At 54.7% G+C, this 18,509-nt stretch overlaps 1 protein-coding gene across 2 annotated transcripts in view; it reads left to right on the top strand.

The window, feature by feature from the left end:
• Window positions 1-18,509, top strand: part of TMEM104 (transmembrane protein 104) — a 58,626-nt gene that overhangs the window by 27,324 nt on the left and 12,793 nt on the right. For both annotated transcript variants that reach the window (XM_070560044.1, XM_070560043.1), the window contains exon 9: window positions 12,771-12,864. In XM_070560044.1, coding sequence (XP_070416145.1) covers window positions 12,771-12,864 — 94 coding nt within the window. The remainder of the gene's footprint in view (window positions 1-12,770; window positions 12,865-18,509) is intronic.

The following is an 18,509-nucleotide window of genomic DNA, read 5'->3' as shown; positions in this document are numbered from 1 at the left end:
GCTTTTCTATTCTTGTATTTCCTTCTCTCGGCCCTGGTTTTAGGTAAATCTGGCTGCCATTTCCCTGCTTAAAACCCTTTGGAAGTTCCTCTCCATCAGGCAACGTCTAAACTCTTCAGGTGGCGTGGTCTGCTCCAGTCTCCCCTCACTGCTGTCCCACCCTGGCTGGGCGCTTTCCAGGCTCTGCCTTTCGCATGCCTTCCCCTGGCGTCAGAGTCTGAGGCGTACATGCTTGTTCTAGCCTGAGCTCGGGGCCCCTCCCAAAATACCTGGGCCCATGCTCCTCTCCCCTAGGCCCCCGCCATGGTGTTAATTGGACTTTCACACGTATTCAGTTCCTCGGCCTCACTGTGAGCTCCTCGAGAGCTGGGCTGTGCCTTATCCACCTTTTGTCTGGAGCCGGCAGGGTGCTTCACCCCTGGGGAGTTGCTCCGAGAATGCTACTGCTACAGGGTCTGTGGCTGGGCACCTGTGCGAGTCCCACCATCAGGGCTCAGCAGGCACACAGCTGGTGGCCACTGCTCTGGCCAGAAAAGCTCCGTGTCCAGGTAGCCCTTCCTTTCCCAGAGGTGCAGGTCATCCTCTGCTTGTCGCTGCCAGGACAGAAGCTCCCCCTCAGCAAGCGCTTGGGGGCCCCCTGTCTTTGGGGGCTGACGGTAGAGGGGAGCAGTCAGAAGCTGTCCATGTTCCAGGAAGTCGAGGATGGCTCACCACCCTTCCCTCTCTCTGCCACCTCTTCTTTGGTGCCTGAAATGGGAGCAGTGAAGTGTTAGAACAGGTGCCGGCTCCAGAGTCAGGTCTGTTTCTGCAGGCAGACCCCCGGCCTTCCCCCTGTTTCATGCCACTTCCCACACACACACACACCCTCTGTCCCACCCCAGCACCTGTCATGTGCTTGAAGCCCGCCTGGTTCAAGATCCAGCCTGTCGGTCTTTCCACCTGGACGTGTGGGTGTGGACTCCATCTCTCACACTTGTGAGGAACCAGGCTGTCCTTTATACACCCCGATGGCCTAGAATCATTAAGTGAGTGACTATGTGGGTTTTCCACAATATTTATCTTTTCTCCCCAAACCACAAAGGTTGCAGCTCTGGCATCGAATCCTTGGAACTCTGCCCACCACCAGGTACCATCTGGCTTTTCAGCTGAGAAAGAGCACAGGCTTATCCAATAAGAGGACAAGGGAGGTAGCAGCCGTGCCAGGCTGACGCCACTGGACCAGCCCAGCCCTCCTTCCCTCCCCCCAGGGAACCAGCCTTGATGGGGCGTGCAGGGGCTGGTGGAGAGACCTTTCTCTGCGCCATACTCAGGGAGGCAGTTAAGTGCCCTAAAGAGGGAATGGGCTCTGGATACAGACAACCTGAGTTCAGATCTTAGTAGTTATGAAATTGTGGACAAATTAGTTAATCCCCCAACCTCAGTTTTCTAAAATGAAGACAATAAGCAATTCACAAGGTGTCAGGATTGAAAACAGATCTTAGGTGGAAGATGCTGTCATGTCTGGGCACTCAGTAGGTGCTCAGCGATCTTGGTTCTCTTGCCCTTCTCTGAGCCTCTTTCTTCCCTGCCCCCAAGGCAGAGCCTTCTCCAAGTGATGGACCAGTCTCCTAGGGAATGTCAGGAAGCAGGGGAAGGCTCTGGGTGTAAGAGTGGCCTGTTCAGGGACAGACCTGTCCCTCTCTGCCAACTGCATCCCCTCAGATTGTGGCCCCCCAACCATCTCCCAACTAGGGGCTTGGAGATGCTGTGGGGGGTGATAGCTGGACTAGGTGTGTGGGACTTGTCCTGATTCCAAAGGCCGGGATGAGAGGGAATTGTGACATGATAGAGATGGAGCGACGGTGTGCGTTCTGGAAAGACAGCTCCCTCCAGCGGTGGTCAGGGCGCGTGAACCGTTTCTGGTGGTGCGCAGCCGGGCTGCCCTGTGCTGAGGAGCCCTCAGTGGGTCGTGACATTTCACTCCCTGCCAGGTAGCTCCTTTTCCCACCGTCTTTAAAACTGAGTTAAGTGGAGCCAGCCCAGTGGCCTACTGGTTAAGTTTACACTCTCGGCTTTGGCAGCCCGGATCCCGGGCACACACCTGTGCACCACATATTAAGCCATGCTGTGGCAGGTGTCCCAGATATAAAGTAGAGGAAGAGGGCATGGATGTTAGCTCAGGGCCAATCTTCCTCAGCAAAAACAGAAGGATTGGTGGCAGATGTTAGCTCAGGGCTAATCTTCCTCAAAAAAAAAAAAAAAAAAAAAAACCCTGAGTCAAGCAGCCAGGCTCCTAGGTAAGACATCATGCTGCTCGATAACAGAAGTTTGGGGTGAGTTTCCCAACCTTTCTTTTTCACCATCTATGGGTTAGGGAGGAGACATGCTCAGTTTTTTTCCTCCCAGAGCAAAAACCGTAAAGATAGGTTCCGAACCTCAGGCTCTTGAGTAAGGAGTTTCTATCTCATACGAGTGGGGCAGGGGGTGTCTAGAGAAGGGGTATCAGGCAGGAAAGGAGGTTGTTTAGATTCTTTCCTACGTCTGCCTGTTTCCAGTTGCCTTGAAAAAAGGAAAGCAGAGGTTTTGAGGAACGGCCCTGGGGATGTTTTCAACTGTCAAACAGTGTAAGGTGGCCTTTCTGTCGGGGTGTTTGGGGCGTAGTAGAGCGAGCCCAAGAGCTGCCTTCCAAGTGCCCTGCTTGTGTCCAGGCCGACAGGGCTGAGCACGGCATCACGCAGACTCCTCAAGAGTGGCTGAGCGATGCCCCGGGGGCCTGGACTGTCCTGTGTCAGACCTCACCTCTCAGCTGGTGCGGGCAGCCCAAGGCGCTCTCATCCCCCGCCGCCCAGATCGAGGCTGCGTTTCGACTGCTGGCCTGGAAGCAGGTATTCCCTTGGCTCTGTCCAGAAGGCTCTCATCCATTCTCTTCCATGCCGACCTCTTCCCAGCCACAAAACGCCTGAATTCCTATCCTCTGGGAGGCGGTGTTCTGGTCCTGCAACAGCTGGAGCTGTCCTTGTGTGCGGGCTTGGGGAAGCCACCCTTTCCGTGGTTTCTTCCCAACATCATTCACCCAGGCTCCTTGGTATCAGAGACAAATAACATTTTCACTGGTATTTTGGCAGGAGTTGTTCAGATGTGACCTCACCGTCCAGTCCGCATCCCTGCCAGGAAGGTGCCAGGAGTTCCATCCTCCTCTCAGTCGGGCATAGGGTCAAGTCTTTTCTCCTGGCCAGCTCCCTGGTCCACAGTAGGATTGGCTGTTGAGTTCCTGCCTGTGGGCTTGGTTTCGTGCCTCTGTCTGTGGCTCGGGGTGCTTAACTCCCTGCAAATCTTTAACTTTCAGCTCATTGTTGCCTTTGGGACCCAGCACCCTCCTCTCTCAGGCTCAGCATCTTCCAGCAAGTGCACACTTGCCCTTTGATGACAGCTGCAGGTATTACATGTCTCACACTCCCTCGCTCAGAATGAGGCTGAACCAGTTCACGTGAGCAGACTTGGTCTTCTGCTGAAGGGTGTCATGAGATAATAGCTGGATTTACAGAGCTGACTTGTGTGCTCAGCAAGCACACGCTTCTTTAGAATATCTAGGCATCAACTCTCCATTTTTATCTTCATGCATCACCTCAATCTTTCAGTTTTTCAATCCATTCAGCAAGCACCTCCAAGTACCTTCTGGGTGAGGGCTTAGGGGGTGGGTGGCCAGGGATAGTAAGATGTGGTAACTTGCTCTAAGCAGCACATTCTGCGAAGGTGTCGGGCAGACTGTAGTCACTGCTGTGGAGTGGGTAAGTGCGCTGAGAGGCGTTCTGGCCTCCGTCTGTCTTCCTTACTCATCCTCCACTAGGTAAACGATATTCGAGGAATCGGTGGGTGAAAGATTGTGGCAGCGTCTCCATCGTGGTTGGGTGGGTGTCTGAAGCCCAGCAGCCTGTCCTGGCAGAAGTCCGCTCTCCCACAACAAGGCTCCTCACGTTCTCTGGGTCAGCCCCTCACTGGGCTGGGTCTTTAGAAGGTTGCTGCTCATCTTCCGTCCTGTGGGGGAAGGTTGTTTCTGAAACCTCATTCTCACAGGTTCGTGTGAAAGTGCCAGTCCTTCTGCAGAACTCAGACGACCTCCTCTAGATGGCATGATGCATCTCATCATAGGGTCTTGGCAAATAAGCTGCAATGATGGTTCATTGGCTTGGTACACGCACGCTGCCGATGCAGCTTCAGGCCCAGCACGTGTTCTCGGTCTCTCACGGTCATCTTCTGCATGATGACTGATCCTTCGTGTTTGGTTGGAAGAACTGGAACTCCTCTAAAGAGCGTTTAGACCATTACTGAACTTGGGTGGAGGTAAGGGAAGTCCAGTAAGAAGAGTATTGACCCAACACTCTTGGGCTGGAGGTCCTCACTTGGCTTCAGTTGTTTCATCTTCCCCCACCTGGGATGTTTGGAGGACAGAAGAGGTGTGATAGTGGGGTGTATCCTGATACTTGTTGGGGTCAGGCGGCCAGGGCTGTTGTTTATCGAATACGTTCTGTGGGCACATAATGTGCTTTGAGAAGTTCGCTAATGCTGCAGGGTCTCAGTTAGCTGGGGCAACATCAGGACGCACCCCCCACCCTTGTGCACGTGGCCCTTAAGCCTACAGTCTCTCCTCCGTCCTTTGCGACCTCAGAACTCCCCTCCGTTTTTGTGGATGAATCCCTAGACGTTGTAACTCAAGTTGGGAAAATAAAAACTCCAAACCAAGATGTTCACAGCCACTTGAGAAATAAAAATAGAATCCTTGAATTTCTGCACTGCACTTCAAGGACGCATTGGAGGTTCAGTTCCCATGGGGATGAGTTCATGCTGAGTTGCTATTAACCCCAATTAACTCTTAACCCCTAGTACCTAACAAGGACAGCCTCATAATCTGGGTATTCGTTTTCTTTCTTACTTGAAATAACCTCCAGGATCGGTCCAGAGAGCTCAGCTGTGCCACTGGTGTGTTACCATCTCCACCTGAACTAGCTCCTGTGTGCCCTGCGTGTGCCAAGCCCATGTATTCCATGGTCAGCCCCAATAGATCCCTGTGTGTTTAGGGCAGACCAGGCAGTGTTTCACCATTCAACATCCCGAGACTTATTGCTTCGTTACCCCTGCAAAATTAACAGAGAAATCCCAGTCCCCCCACGCCTAGAGCAAGCAGCCTCTAAGGGCAGCTACTGGCCTTTTATGTTGAAACTCTGGGAGCCACAGGTGGAGTGAAGAGAAAGCTGCTGAGGCCTGAATGCTTGTCTCTTGGAAGCTCCATCTCACTACAAAGCAAAAAAAAAAGTCGCTTGTTTTTAAAGGGAAATAAATAAGCAGGCTCTCTGAGGACTGGCCATCTAGCAAGTTACCCAGCCTGCTGCCTCGTCAGTGTTCATAGTAGCCAGTGTGGCAGAGGGTTACCTGCTTCGCATCCAAGCGTTCTCTCGGCCCCTGCCCCGGAATGAGGGAACACCACAGAAGCAGCACCTTTGTGCTTTGCTGACCCCTGCTGGCTTCCTTGACCTTTTGGCCTTCATCCCCACGGGATGCGGCCTTCGCTCACGTCTAGGTTCGGGGGCAGGGCTGGGAGGGACCCTGCCTTGATCGGGTCAACAGTCGGCTGAGTGCCCCGCCTGCCTTCTAGAATATTGTCTCACTTGCGGCAGAAGGTGTATGGCTCTGTGTCCCGTGGAGTTGCTCAGAGGTTCTTAGGACATTTGTCCTGGATGGTGGCCCCCACTTTAGCACATCATCCTCTCCTGCCTTCCCTTTCCTCCAAGAACGGTGCGCCCTCTATCTCCCCCCTCTTTTTTGAGGGGAGGGAGGTGGACTACAGGTATTGTTGGATTTCATCCAGGCTTAAGTTCTGATCCAAAGCTGCAGGCCACTCCACCTCTTCCCAGCAGGAGAGAAGATGACAGCAAAGAGGATGGGGGGGGCTTTGGTTTTGTTCTGTAAGAGGAGAACTGGCAGGTGGCTCGTCTGTGACTGTTTGGAAACTGAATCCGTGTCCCCAGTGGTAGGCATGGGAAGAAGAATATTGCTCCTTTGAAAGCCTCCAGGGTTTTGACTTTAGGTTTCTTCTGTGACATCCCCTCTTCTCGGGGCCAAGCGGATTCTCAGAGTGGTCACAGCCTACGGGAGTCCGAGCCCCTTCCTTGGTGGGGCTGCCAGGAGATGCTCCGACGGTGGGCAGCCGAGTCTCCGGGCTCTTGTCAGATGCGCCTTTCCCCCTTCGCTCCGGCTAAGTATCGTTCTCCCCTGAAACCCACGGGGACGCCCAGAGCAATGCTGTTTCGATTTGCTCTTCCAAAGTCAAAGCCTATTGATTTCACAATTGTTTTGGGAGGAGAGTTTTTTTCCCTGACACAGTGAACTGCTTTCAGGCAGAGCTGGTGACTTTTGCATACCTGCATGCTCTTGGCTCTGCCAGCTCAGACGCTGCCCCTGGCAGGAAGGACTGGTGGAGGGTACAAGGCAAGTCAGCAAGACTGGGGTTGCCCCCTCCCCACTGCGGGATTATACCTTTCTACCAGGCACTTCCTCCACCAAATTCAGCGTATCTGCAAATGCTTACTGAGCATCTCACGTGCACCGACCCTTCTAGGTGCTAGGACAAGCAAGGATGCTTCCACCCAGCCAGGGGCACAAAATCAACCCATGAGAAAGAAGCAAGTCAGAACCTGCAAGAATAAGTAATGTAGTACCGACTGTGGGTTTGTCGTTCAGTAACGAGCCCCCAGGGAGGCTTAAAACATTTGAAGGAACTTGTGGAGGAGACCAGCACTGGAGCAGGGCTTCCAAGGGGAGGGCAATGAAGAAGGCAGAGGGGAAAGTCTTTGCCGGCAGGAGGAGTCACGAGGCTTAAGGCATGAGGGTGACACAGCTTGATGTGGGGACAGGAGGTGTCGGAGGGGAGGGCAGCCTCACACAGGATGCCGGGCACACGTCAGAGGGACGGGGTCAGGAGACTTCCATTCCCCTCTGCCACTTTCTTACCGTGTCACCAAACCTCTCTGGCCCCTCAGCCCTCTCATCAGTGAAATGAGTCATTGTCATCTGCCTGGTGACCCTGCAGATGGCCGTGAGCGTGACACAAAACTGTGCGTGTGTGAGCACTTTGTAAAGCGCAGGGGGACCTGCAGCACTGGGCGGTGACGTTACCGTAGGACGCCTTGGATGTGACAGGGTCGTTCACAAGTACGGCAGCTGGGAAGACAGGGTGGGGGCTGATGTGAGAGATGCGCAGGCAGAAGGCGGGACCCAGGGACTTTGCCACTGTTACGTTGGAGTTTAATTTGGGACGAGCACCAAATTTAAATTTTCAGTTTGTTTCTCTGACCAGCTAAACCTGCAGAGAAATTTGGGGACTGGGACAATTACTTTTGTGCTCTGACATTGACACACTCACTCCCACTTTCCCATCTTGTACAGTTAAACAGGGAACGTGATATGTGGCCGGTCCTGGCCTCCTTTAGTGTGTGAAGCAGGACTGAGTTGCGTTGGAGCCTTTCTTTTTGAGTGTGGTGGGTCGTAGGGTTAAAACTCGAGAAGATGGAGGCAGGTGGTGAACACGGCGCAGCCTCAGCAGGTCTGAGTGGAGAGTTCCTGATTTAAAGATCCCTTCCCTTAAGTAGCCCCGCGTGTGTTTCTCCCATTCCGTAGCTGGGGCGGACTGTTCAGACCGCTCCAAACCTCCCCCAAGAGGGAAGTGGTGGCTCCAGTCAGTGACTGGGCCTTTGGTTCCCAGCTGCCAGCTGGCTCAGGCAGGCGAGTGTCTGTACTTCAGGGTCTCAGCAAAGCCACTGTCCTGTCCAGGGAATCTCCAGGCACAGCCCATACCAGCATTTCCCGCGTCGCTCAGACCCGGATTTCTGACGGGTGGGTTTCCTTCCAGACTCTGGTGGACAGAGCGCTGGGGGTTAGATTAGGACTCTCCTTGTTCCCCTGTCCTTGGGTCTCATGTCTGGCAGAGGCTTGAGAAATGTGGCTCCTCCCCACCAGCCCCGTCCTCCAGGCGTGTGCACCACTCTGCTCCATCCTCCTGCGCCAAGCGCTGTTGGGAGCAAGGATGTGCAGGGTCTGCAGCTGCTGCCTGGAGGAGCCGGCCAAGGGCTCGTGGGGGAAACACGGCTGATTCCAGTGAGGGGAATCGGAAGGCAACAGCTGGGTGATGGAGCAGACTTCTGAGTGGGACTTCACAGGTGCAGGACATTGACGGTAGAAATGGAGTGATGAGGGGACTGGCCCTGTGGACGAGTGGTTAAGTTCGCGCGCTCCGCTGCAGGCAGCCCAGTGTTTCGTTGGTTCGAATCCTGGGCGCGGACATGGCACTGCTCATCAAACCACGCTGAGGCAGCGTCCCACATGCCACAACCAGAAGGACCCACAACGAAGAATATACAACTATGTATCTGGGGGCTTTGGGGAGAAAAAGGAAAAAATAAAATTAAAAAAAAAAAAAAGAAAAGAAATGGAGTGACGGGCTTTCCAAGCAAAGGCCCAGTGGCAGGAAGATGCTGGGCACACCAGGGACTCATGGCCCAGGGCTGCTGGACTGTAAGTTCTGAGGGTGCTGTCTTCAGAGTCGAGGTAGCTGGAACCAGATCACGGGGCCACTGGACTTTGTCCTCTCTGAAATGACAAGCCCTTAAGAGTTGAACAAGAGCAGGTAGGGTCGGGGCTGAGTGTGAGGAGATGATACTGGCACCAGATGCCTCTGGGCCAGGAGGGAGAGGACAGGGACCAAGGGATCGGGGCAGATTCCCAAGGGAGTCCTTTGCCTATTCCTCCTGCTTTAGATGTCATTTCCTCCATGAAGCCCACCGCATCCTCCCCCCGTCCCCCTCCCCCGGGCAGGCTTCAGAGCCCTTGCCTCCTGCTCCCCGGTTCCCCTCCAGGACTGCCAGAAATACATTTCTGTGGTTTCAAGCCACCAAGTTACAGCAGTCACAGGACACCAGCACAGAGCAAGGAAGGGGTCAGAGACTGCTGGGAGTTTGGAACCAGAGCAACTGGAGGCGGGTGGTATGCTTGACCTGCAAGGGCGCAGGCGGAGGGGCAGCCGTGTTCAATCCGGAGTGCCACCGGAACACCGTCAAAGCCGTGCCAAGCAGTGCTGGCAGTGCCCTTGTGTCCACAAGACTGGCAGGGTTGCCGTGGGGCCTTTGGTGACATCTAAACTCACCAACCCAAGGAGAAAGAGAGACACAAGCAGCCCCATGTGCACCCTCCAAGGTCTGTCTCAGACTTTATTCCCAGTGACCAGTTTGAAGATTTCATCAGAAACCAAAGAATTATACTTTCTTTTGTTTTTTGTAAGAAACGCGTTTGGCTACGGCAGTTGGTATCCCTGCCTCCTGTAATGAACTGGGCCGGGAGAGTCCTTGAACAGAGACTGCGCGTGAACTGATCAATGGCATTTGGGGGTTGGAAAATTGCTCAGGAGCCAGCTAATTTATAATGTCATACGGGCTAGACAAGAAGACTCAGGAGGATAGGCTGTCTTTTGGCTTTTTATTTCTCTTTTTGAAAAAAAGAAGGGAAAACACGGTGCCACGCTTGGCTGTTCAGCCTTCAGAGTTTAGCTCTGTCCCCACTGGACCATCGGGACACTGGGGTCGTTTCTGCCCCTGTGTCTTCTTTCTTCCAAAGAACTCGTAGCCACGTCATGGTGTGGCAGCACGTGCCGCGGCTCCATATCCTCTGTCCTTTCCCACTCCGGATGCTGGCCTCTGCAGTGCTGAGTCTGGCTCTAACCAATTTGCAGAGGACACCTGTTCCTTAATTAGTCCCAGCTTGTGCTGCGTCTCTTGGTCTGGGCGCCCTCTGATGCGTGAGCGAGCAGCCCCGTGCAAGGCCTGCTGTCTGGCAGTCTGTGAGTATTTGCTCTAAGTGGGCCCAGCGCCTTTCTGAGTGGTGCGGTTGGTCTGTGCTCCTGAGCATTAGAAGAAAAAGAAACCACATCCCAGCTGCCATCCAGACGTGGATGTCACAGCTGTTGGCCAGATCTTCTAAAAGAGCCTTTTACCACCAGTTCCTGCTCGGAGGATTGACCTGCTGTCCCTAGGACTGGATATGAGAGTGCCACGTGGATGTGGACCCTCATTCTGCCCCCCCTAGACTCATATTCCCCCTCACTCAGTTGGCACCTCATATACACTTCTCATTCTACCTTTTTGAGATGTGTCCATGTGCTTGGTCTCTTTAAATAGAAGAGAGATGCTCTCAGCGGGCTGGGATCCCACCCTACAGGGTTTTATGGAATAAGGCCTCATGTAATAGGACCTTGATAAACATCTGCCGAGGAGGAGGACGAAGATGGATTTGGTGTCTGAGAAAGGACTCCTGGAGGAAAGGACCCGTGCAGCCTGTAGTAGGAGAATTCCCTGCCTGCCTTTGGGACTGGTTCTGCCATCTCCCTGTTTTCACATAGTGGAACATTTTAAAAACCAGTCTTTAGGCTTCAGAGATCTGACCTCCCACAAAAGCCACCTCCAAGAAAATTTCCAGCACGCACACAACTGGAGTACCCTCTTTTCAGTGGGACTCATTGCAGGTCAGAGGTGAAGCACCCTAACACCAGGCCCCCCTGCACACCGGGAGTCTGGTTTCCAGCAGGCCACGGTTATTTGGAAACATTTGCGGCAAGTGGCTGTGTGTTTATTCTTCCGCATGACATCTCCCTCTCCCATCCTTCAAAAGAGAAATTCATCAGTGGAAAGTTTCCCTGAAGTGGTAATTTTCCTAAATGACTGGCTGATGGTGCTGCATACAGACTTGCTCCTCAAAGAGTGGGTGATTCTGTGCCTCGCTGTGTCCCCAGCCCCTCTCCTTGGGCCTGAGGGGGCTGAGGAAGGCTCCCTATTTCTTTTGCCAGGAGAGTCCCTTTCCTGTGCCTCCCCAGCCACCCCTAAGCCTGATGGAAAGGCTTCTCCTCCCCCATCTCCTGAATGGAAGCAGGGCTGGTTCTAGGCCCCCAGCAGAAATCTCTTCCTTCCAGAAGTCTCCCAGCCCTGGTGGCTGCCAGGAGGCCTTATTCACCCCAGCTAATTAGAGTCTTTTCCTTAAGCGGCACTTTAGTCTTTCATGTCATTCATTCTCACAGTGATAATGGACTTGGATAAGAGGTCACAGCCTCTCCCACATCCTGCTCTCCTTGTGGATGGGGGCAGGGGAGGGTCGGGCCCAGCCCCCTCCCTGGGAACTCCCGCCTGCCTGTCATGGGGGAGCCAGGGAGCCAAGGACTGGCCGCCAGGCTGAGCAGCTGTGATGTATTCACCCAGGTCACAAGGCCAGGCCTGACTCCCCAACGTGGGCCCCGCTCCCCACATTCGGGCTTCCGAGCCGCCTGCCGCGTCTCTGGTGAGTGTCATTAGCATTAACGTGATGAAATGGCACAGTGTAAATGTTAATAAGGTCTGATGCCTCTGCTGCTGCCGAGGAGCAGATTGGAAATGGTACCATCATAGTAACTCCAACCAGCAGCTTTTAATTCCTCTGCTCCCTGAGCAACTGATTCGGCATGGAAACCCTAACCTCCCCTAGCTCCCAGCCCCGGGCTCTACTGTGCCATGTTTACCCCCAAAGAGGGTTCAAATTTCCCAGAGATCAGCTTTCTAAGGTGGGGTTTCAATTCCTTTTTTTTTCTTAATTATTTTATTGAGGTCATATTGGCTTGTAACACTGTGTAAATTTCAGGTATACATTATTATACATCAGTGTCTGTATATACGTATGTGCCCCTTTTGCCCTCCCCCCATCCCCTTCCTGTCTGGTAACCACTAATCTGTTCTTTTTTTTAAGTAAACACGTGCTTTCCCATGTTCTCCAAAGAGGAAGAGAACCCAGGGGACCAGTGCCAGCAGGCACCCAATTCTCTGGCCGGACCCCTCCCCAACCCCACACTTCTCCAGTCCCAGTTTTCCTGGATGTGCCCCCTTCTCTTGGTCCAGGATGTTTCTCTGAGAGGTTTGCCCTGGAAGCCACTGGCTCTGATTCTCCAGGCTTCCCTTCTCTTTAGGTTAAAAACATTGTAGGGGCTGACCCAGTGGCATAGTGGTTAAGTTCACACACTCCACTTTGGCAGCCCGGAGTTCACGGGTTCAGATCCCAGGCGCAGACCTACACACCTCTCATCAAGCCATGCTGTGGCAGCATCCCACATACAAAATAGGGGATGATTGGCACAGACGTTAGCTCAGGGCCAATCTTCCTCACCAAAAAAAAATAAGTTGCTAATTAATGACATTCTGATTAATCCTTCCCTCTGAACCCTTCGGAATGGTGTCCTCTCCACTGTGCTGCCTTGTCAGGGCCTCTGCATCCCCTCCTCTCCGTGTCCTTTCTTCCCAGTAAACTGTGAGGGCCCGAGGTGTGCCTGGTGTTTCTTTCAGATCCTCACCTTCCTGCCATCTTACACCTAGTCCGTGCTCGTGCCCAGCCCAGTGCCAGCCCATGCATTGTCAGTCCTTGCTGAAGAGATGAGAAGCAGGCAGGCAGTGTCCCTAGGATGTGTCCCTAGGGCCGGCCTACAAAGCAGTCTCAGGACAGTGAGTGTGAGGAGGCCCAGAGAAGCACAGCTCTGGATTGCTCTTGCACCCCAGGCTCTGGGAACTGGCCCAGTGATGCTGTTTGACTCCTGGGAGCCTCCACCGGTCCAGATACACACCTGGGTTAGGACCAGCCATGGGCAGGGACTGCGTGAACCGTGTGTCCTCCCCACACACAGTGTGCTGCGTGCGCCCCGGCCTCTGCACCCCCTCACTCTTGTTTTCATCACCCAGGCTGTCTTCACTCTCCTTCTCGGACCCTTCACCTTCTTTGACGTCCAGAAGACCAAGTACCTGCAGATCCTGACCTCCCTGATGAGATGGATCGGTGAGTCTAGGAAACATCTGGCGTCTCTGCCCTTTCTTCCCTCGTCCCTTCCTTAACTTTCCCTGAGACAGCCGTATGAGGAGGCAGGTGCTCTGCCTGCCTTTTTACCAGTGGGGAAATTAGTATTGAAAACGATAAGTAACTTTGAGGTCACATAGTATGGATGGACCTAGTATGGGGCTAGGCCCGGGACTGCTGATTCTGGAGCCAGCCTTTTTCACACACCTGTGCTGGATCCCCACCAGTGCACAGGTTGGGTCTGGGCTCCTGAGGGCCTGGGCCAGGCTCTTCCCCCTTCAGGGCACACGGGCAGCACCACTCTGCCTTCTCATGGTTACACTGTGCATAAAACCCCGCAGGCCATGGCAGCCACCTCTGTGTCCCTGGCCACCAGGATATGGAAAGGCACCCCATCCACAATGCTTTCTAATGACTAACACCCCACTAAGCAAGAGCACCACTCTCCTCGGGGAGTTTGGAAGGACCTCCTGCATTCCACCACAGCATCCCACCCAGAAAGGCCTGGCTGCTGACACTCCTTGACCCAGGACAGGAGGGGGTGGGGTCCCTGCCACCCCTGAAAGCTGGCACACGCTCTGGGATCAATTGTACGCTTGTTTTGGTCTAAAAGCAAAGAGCTCTGTTGCTGTTATGGTTGAGGGACCTGGCACAGTGGGTCTGCTCAGCCTCCAGGTCCCCCCACGGGTGCTCCCCAGGACTTCACCTGCCCTTGGCACAGGTCCCACAGGGACCCGAGGTTATGACTCCTCCTTCCTGACCCTGCTCCCCAGTTCCCTTTCCTTCCGCATTCCGCCCCACTCGGAACTCGGGGTGCGTGCTGCTCCTCATTCCATGCTAGCACTCAGCGCTAGATCACCGAGCTCGGGACACTTTCCCATCCACGTGATTTCTGGTGCTTCTGGCACCTCTAGTCCCCTGGTTCCCTGCACTCGGGCTTACAAGATCCTGGTGTAAGGAGCCACCACATCACGGGAGTCCTGGCATCTTCAGTTGGAAGGGACCGTGGCAGTCACGCAGCCCAGCCCCCGGCCCTGCAGGGGCAGGCTCTGCAGCATGTGGATGGGGTGGCCTTCAGCCCAGGAGCTCATAGCTGGGGAAGGCTCCCACTCGGAGGGATGTTTGTCAGTGCTAGAAAGTTCTGACTTGTCTTGAGCCAAACTTGCCAGCTTATAACTTCTTCCCATTCTGGGTCCTTCCTTGCAAGAAAATGAGCAGGACTTAGTTGTCTGGTGTGTGAGCTTTGGGGCCTCTGAAACTTGATGAGCCTGTCCTTCACCATCCAGCTGAGACGAGGGGTGGGAGGACCCGTGTCCTGTACCTGGATGGGGCAGGATTCCTTGTCTTCCCCATTCGGTTGGTCTGATCCTATGCTCACCTACAGGGTGCTCTTCCCAGATTTCATTCACAAACTCTCAGGCCCTGGGTACAATTAACGTGACTACCTGGGAAAAAAAATGAGACTTCATCATAGAACGTGAGGATCGCCTAGCTCCAAGGATAGGCTATTGGAATGGGGCCTCCTTGGGTGCCGGGGGGATTGTTTCCAAACGTTGGGATCATCGAGGATCAGAATCATGGGGCGTCCGACATTCTCCTGCTTATAAGCGCTTGGAAGACCTAGTGATCCTCAGAAGGAGTTTTCCCAGTAAAGCAGTATTTGGAGAAAAATATTCTTCTTCCTCACTTCCCTGGCCAACTCTGTCGTCCCAGCTCCGCCGCTCTCTGCAGCCGGGTCCCAAAGTCCTGAAGTCTGGCCCCTGCCCTGCTCGGGATTGGCTGTCCTTGGCCTACTGCATCAACAGTGAGAAGGGGCTGGTTCCTGTTCCCTTTCCCTCACAGGGAGGGCAGGAGCAGGGTGGGGAGGGGCGAGGGGACGCCCGTGCTTTAGCTGGCATGATGGATTCCTACGTCACCCCACGAGGGGATGGCCGCTGGATAATGACACTTAGTAGCTTCCGTAGCACGCTGGTGCCTGTTTAGTGTGACGAAGTCCTGTCTGTGTCTGCTGAGCAATACGTTCATTGAAAGGGAGGAGACTGTAAGGGAGAGGAGGAGGTGACAGTCAGTAAGGAGCGATTGCCTTGGTACAGCATACGAGGCGCCCCCAGACCCGGGGCAGACTCAGCTCCCACCTGCAGAGGAGGCCCTGAGCTTCCAGCCCAGCAGGGCCCAGGGGCCTCGGAACAGCCCTTGCCCCTTTCCATTCTGCTGTTGGAGTCCCCCCCCCACCTGAATGAACTGGAATCGGCGGCTCGGTTGCTTTAGAAAATCCTCTGCTCTTTCCCATGGCGGCAGGCTGCCCTAGCCCCTCGTGATCACATTCTGCCTCTCCTCCTCCCATAGGGCAGCAAGGCGGCTGCTAATTAGCCCCAGGGACTGCAGTGGGCATCATCCAGGTCCCCCACCTGGAGGCAGCTCCTTGGTGCAGCTGAGCAAGGCAGCGGTTGCCTTGAGAGAGGTGCCCAGCATCAGCGAGGGCGGGAGGTGGAGACCAGCCCGTGAAGGTCATCCACACTCGTGTTTGGTGGTGACATTGTTGTCTTGTCATCATTGCCTCTGCAAATCATTTGCCTCTTTTCTCCCTTTGATCTGGGAGATAATCAAATGGCGGTACCCTCCCCACCAGCCTTTCATCCAGAGTGCCACTGTGTGACACTGGTGACAGCCCAGGCGGTCATTTTTCTCCCTAAAAGACTCAGAACTCTGGGCTTGAGAAGTAAATCTCTCTATGACACAAAGCCCTCACAAGTGAAAGAGAAATTGCCCAGTAAAGTAAACTCTGTAGCCTAGCCGAGGTTTCAGTTCCCTGCCTGGGGCAGTGGGGCCACCCGGGCATTTTTCTTCATGGATCTAGGGGAAGGTGTTGCCCTCATCCTGACCCCAGGCAACAGCATGGCCCCAGGAGGGAGGAAGGGAACGGAGATTATGGGGTCCCCAGGAGCCACCAAGTATCACCAGTATCAGGGGCCTGGGGAAGGACCGAGGTCTGCCCACTGGACATTTGCAGGCCATCCAAGGGGGTCTCTTCTCTGTCCCAAGCTGACCCCAAATGATTTCTCTAGAACTCCTCCAAAGGCAGTGAGCACCAAAACCCCATTTGTCCTCTCAAGTCTGCACAAAGTTGTCAGTTTGCAACGAACTCACTTTTCGTTTTGCTTCCGAAAAGCAGCTGTGCGGCCGCGTCCCCGTGGCCCTTACCCCTCCCCACGCTCCCGCGCATGCTGCCCTCCCCTCTCCCCAGATTAGGGCCCACACGGTCCAAGCGAGCCCAGCGGGGGAGCTCGGGGTGGCGATAAGCTGGCTTGGGTTCTAGGAAGACAAAAGGGAAGAATGAGCACCAAAGGGACCGGAAAATCATAAATAAACGTGCTGAGCCGGAAACTTTCTTGTGCTTAATTAGGAATTTGTTCTGCCATCTGTTGAAATGAGGCCGAGGAGGATTGCTGGAACCCGCCCCGAGCAGGGCCCGCAGCTCAGACGAGCTGAGAAGCCTCTAGGCCGGGTCCTCGGGGGCTTCGCTGTGCCCTCCTCCAGTTCATTAGTCCCAGAAGCCCCTTGTGCCGCCAGACTGGGATTTAAAGGATTGGATGGCATTTGCAAATAGCCGCTTGTCCAGGAAAATGTCAGAACATGTATGACAGGTGCCAACACTGATTCATTTCTTTTGCTCCCCAAATAAGTTCTGGGGAGACCAGGCTTGTCGGTTTGGGAGACCCGGATTGCAAAATGCCTCTAAATTCACATGTGTGACGACAGTCTCCAGCTGCCGTCCTGGCAGGTGAGACTGTTCTTCAGGCCTTCGCAGACTTCCTGACCGGCTCCCTGTGCCGTCCAGCCACTCGCCCCTGGGCAGCTGCTTCAGATCAGCCACAGGCTCCAGAGCCCATGGCTTCGGCTCTGGTCCAGGTGCTACATCTGCTGGCTGTTCACACCATCCTACGTTCTCCTGTTGTTCCCTCCAGTGCAGGTCCAGTAGTGTCTGCTCCCAGGGTGCACCGACAGGCCAAGCCTGCCCCAGCCAGGTTCCTTGTCCGGCAGTGGCAAAGGCAGGACTCCCTTCATGGAGCAGCCGTGAGATAAAATGGGATCATGCAGAAAGTGCTGTTAGCACAGTGCCTGGCACCGGGTCGGCATTCAGATATCAGCCACAACGTGCATCCCCACCATGATCATCTCTGTCGACCGATACATCACAGGAGTGGCCTCAGAGTGAGCCTCCCTTGGGGCTGGCCAGGAGATCAGGGACGTGGCACAAGCCACCTCCAGAAAGAACTGTGGCACCAGGTGTCCCTCGGTGAGATCTTGAAGCATCAGTGGTTGGCAGCCCCCTCTAGCCCCACCCCAGCACTGGTCTCCGGTACAGCCCCCCAGCCTCCACCCTCACCGCCTTCCAGGAAGCTTGAGCCCGAGAGGAGTGAGCCACAGACCCACCTCACAGAGAGGCCGGGGGCTTTCTCTTTAGCTCCTAGCTCTCTCTCTCAGCCGTCAGTAGACCAGGGACACTTAGGAGAGATGCAGCCAAAAGTGCCATCCTTCGTGCCCACAGGCCCAGCAGCTGTGGCTTCAGAGTCCGAGCCCTAAGCCGCTAAACCGATGACTATAGACTGCTCCCACCTGGGACACCTGGCAGGGAGCTCTCAGGCTGGAAGGGGCCATGGCAGCATCATTACTTCACCCCCATTGCCAACTTGCCCCGGCAGACGCCTCCCACTTGGGAGCACGAACAGCTGGCTCAGCTGAGGGCACCCCATTTGGTGTTATTAAAAAACCAATTCTTTCTAATAAAGGCTGCTCTGGAATGCGGCAGCCCTCCTCAGTCTGGGTTGTTGAGGACCCACAGGGCTCCCTTCCCTCTGATTGTGTATTCAGAGCAGCCACCACGCACATTATTGCCGTCTCTGTGCTCCCCTCAAAGTGGGTCAGGCACCGTCCTCTCCAAGTGTTTGTGGATAAACTCGAGCCTGCATCATGAAGTTTCTCGGCCCTGCTTTCCCCACCTCCCCCCGGCAAGTGCCCCAGATTTGTCTTCCAGACTGAGCCAGCAGGGAGAGGTGGGGCTCAGCGGTGGTGGCCCAAGAAGCAGAAGGTCCCCAGGAGGAGACCATCACCTGGGAACATAAGGGCTCCCTGGTTTCACCTGTCCCCAGAATTATCTGTGGCCCCTCGGCTGACCCCTGCAGATCCGTGACTGGTCTCAGTTGAGTGCCCCTTGGTGGGACTGCTCTGATCTGTCAGCAGCAGCAGCCAGGGGTCTTCCACGTCTGGGCCATCTGTTCCCTACATTCTGTTGGCTCGACGTCCCAGCTTGGTGTGTGAATTCCTTCACAGCCACTCACTGCTTTCCCCTCACCAACTAGTGCTTCTCGGAGGGCCAGGAAGGACCCCCTTCCAAAACAAACGTAGCACCTCGGGCCCCTCCAGAGCAGCCAGCCAGCCTTCGCCCGTCAGCACCACCTTGCCCTGTTGTCGGCAGCCCTGTGCTCGCTGCCCCCTCTTCTCTCGGTCGTTGTCCGGGGCCCTCCTGGCCGTTATGTGTCCAGCTTTCCCTCGTTACATAGCCAGTGGAAGGGATCCCGGAAAACCTTTTTGTAGGTTTCAGTTTGGTCTTAATTTTATTCTTGGTT

This window comes from Equus przewalskii, chromosome 10, assembly GCF_037783145.1.
Source record: "Equus przewalskii isolate Varuska chromosome 10, EquPr2, whole genome shotgun sequence".
NCBI lineage: Eukaryota > Metazoa > Chordata > Mammalia > Perissodactyla > Equidae > Equus > Equus przewalskii.
Note: the sequence above shows the minus strand (reverse complement) of the source record. Positions and strands in the feature narration are given on the sequence as shown.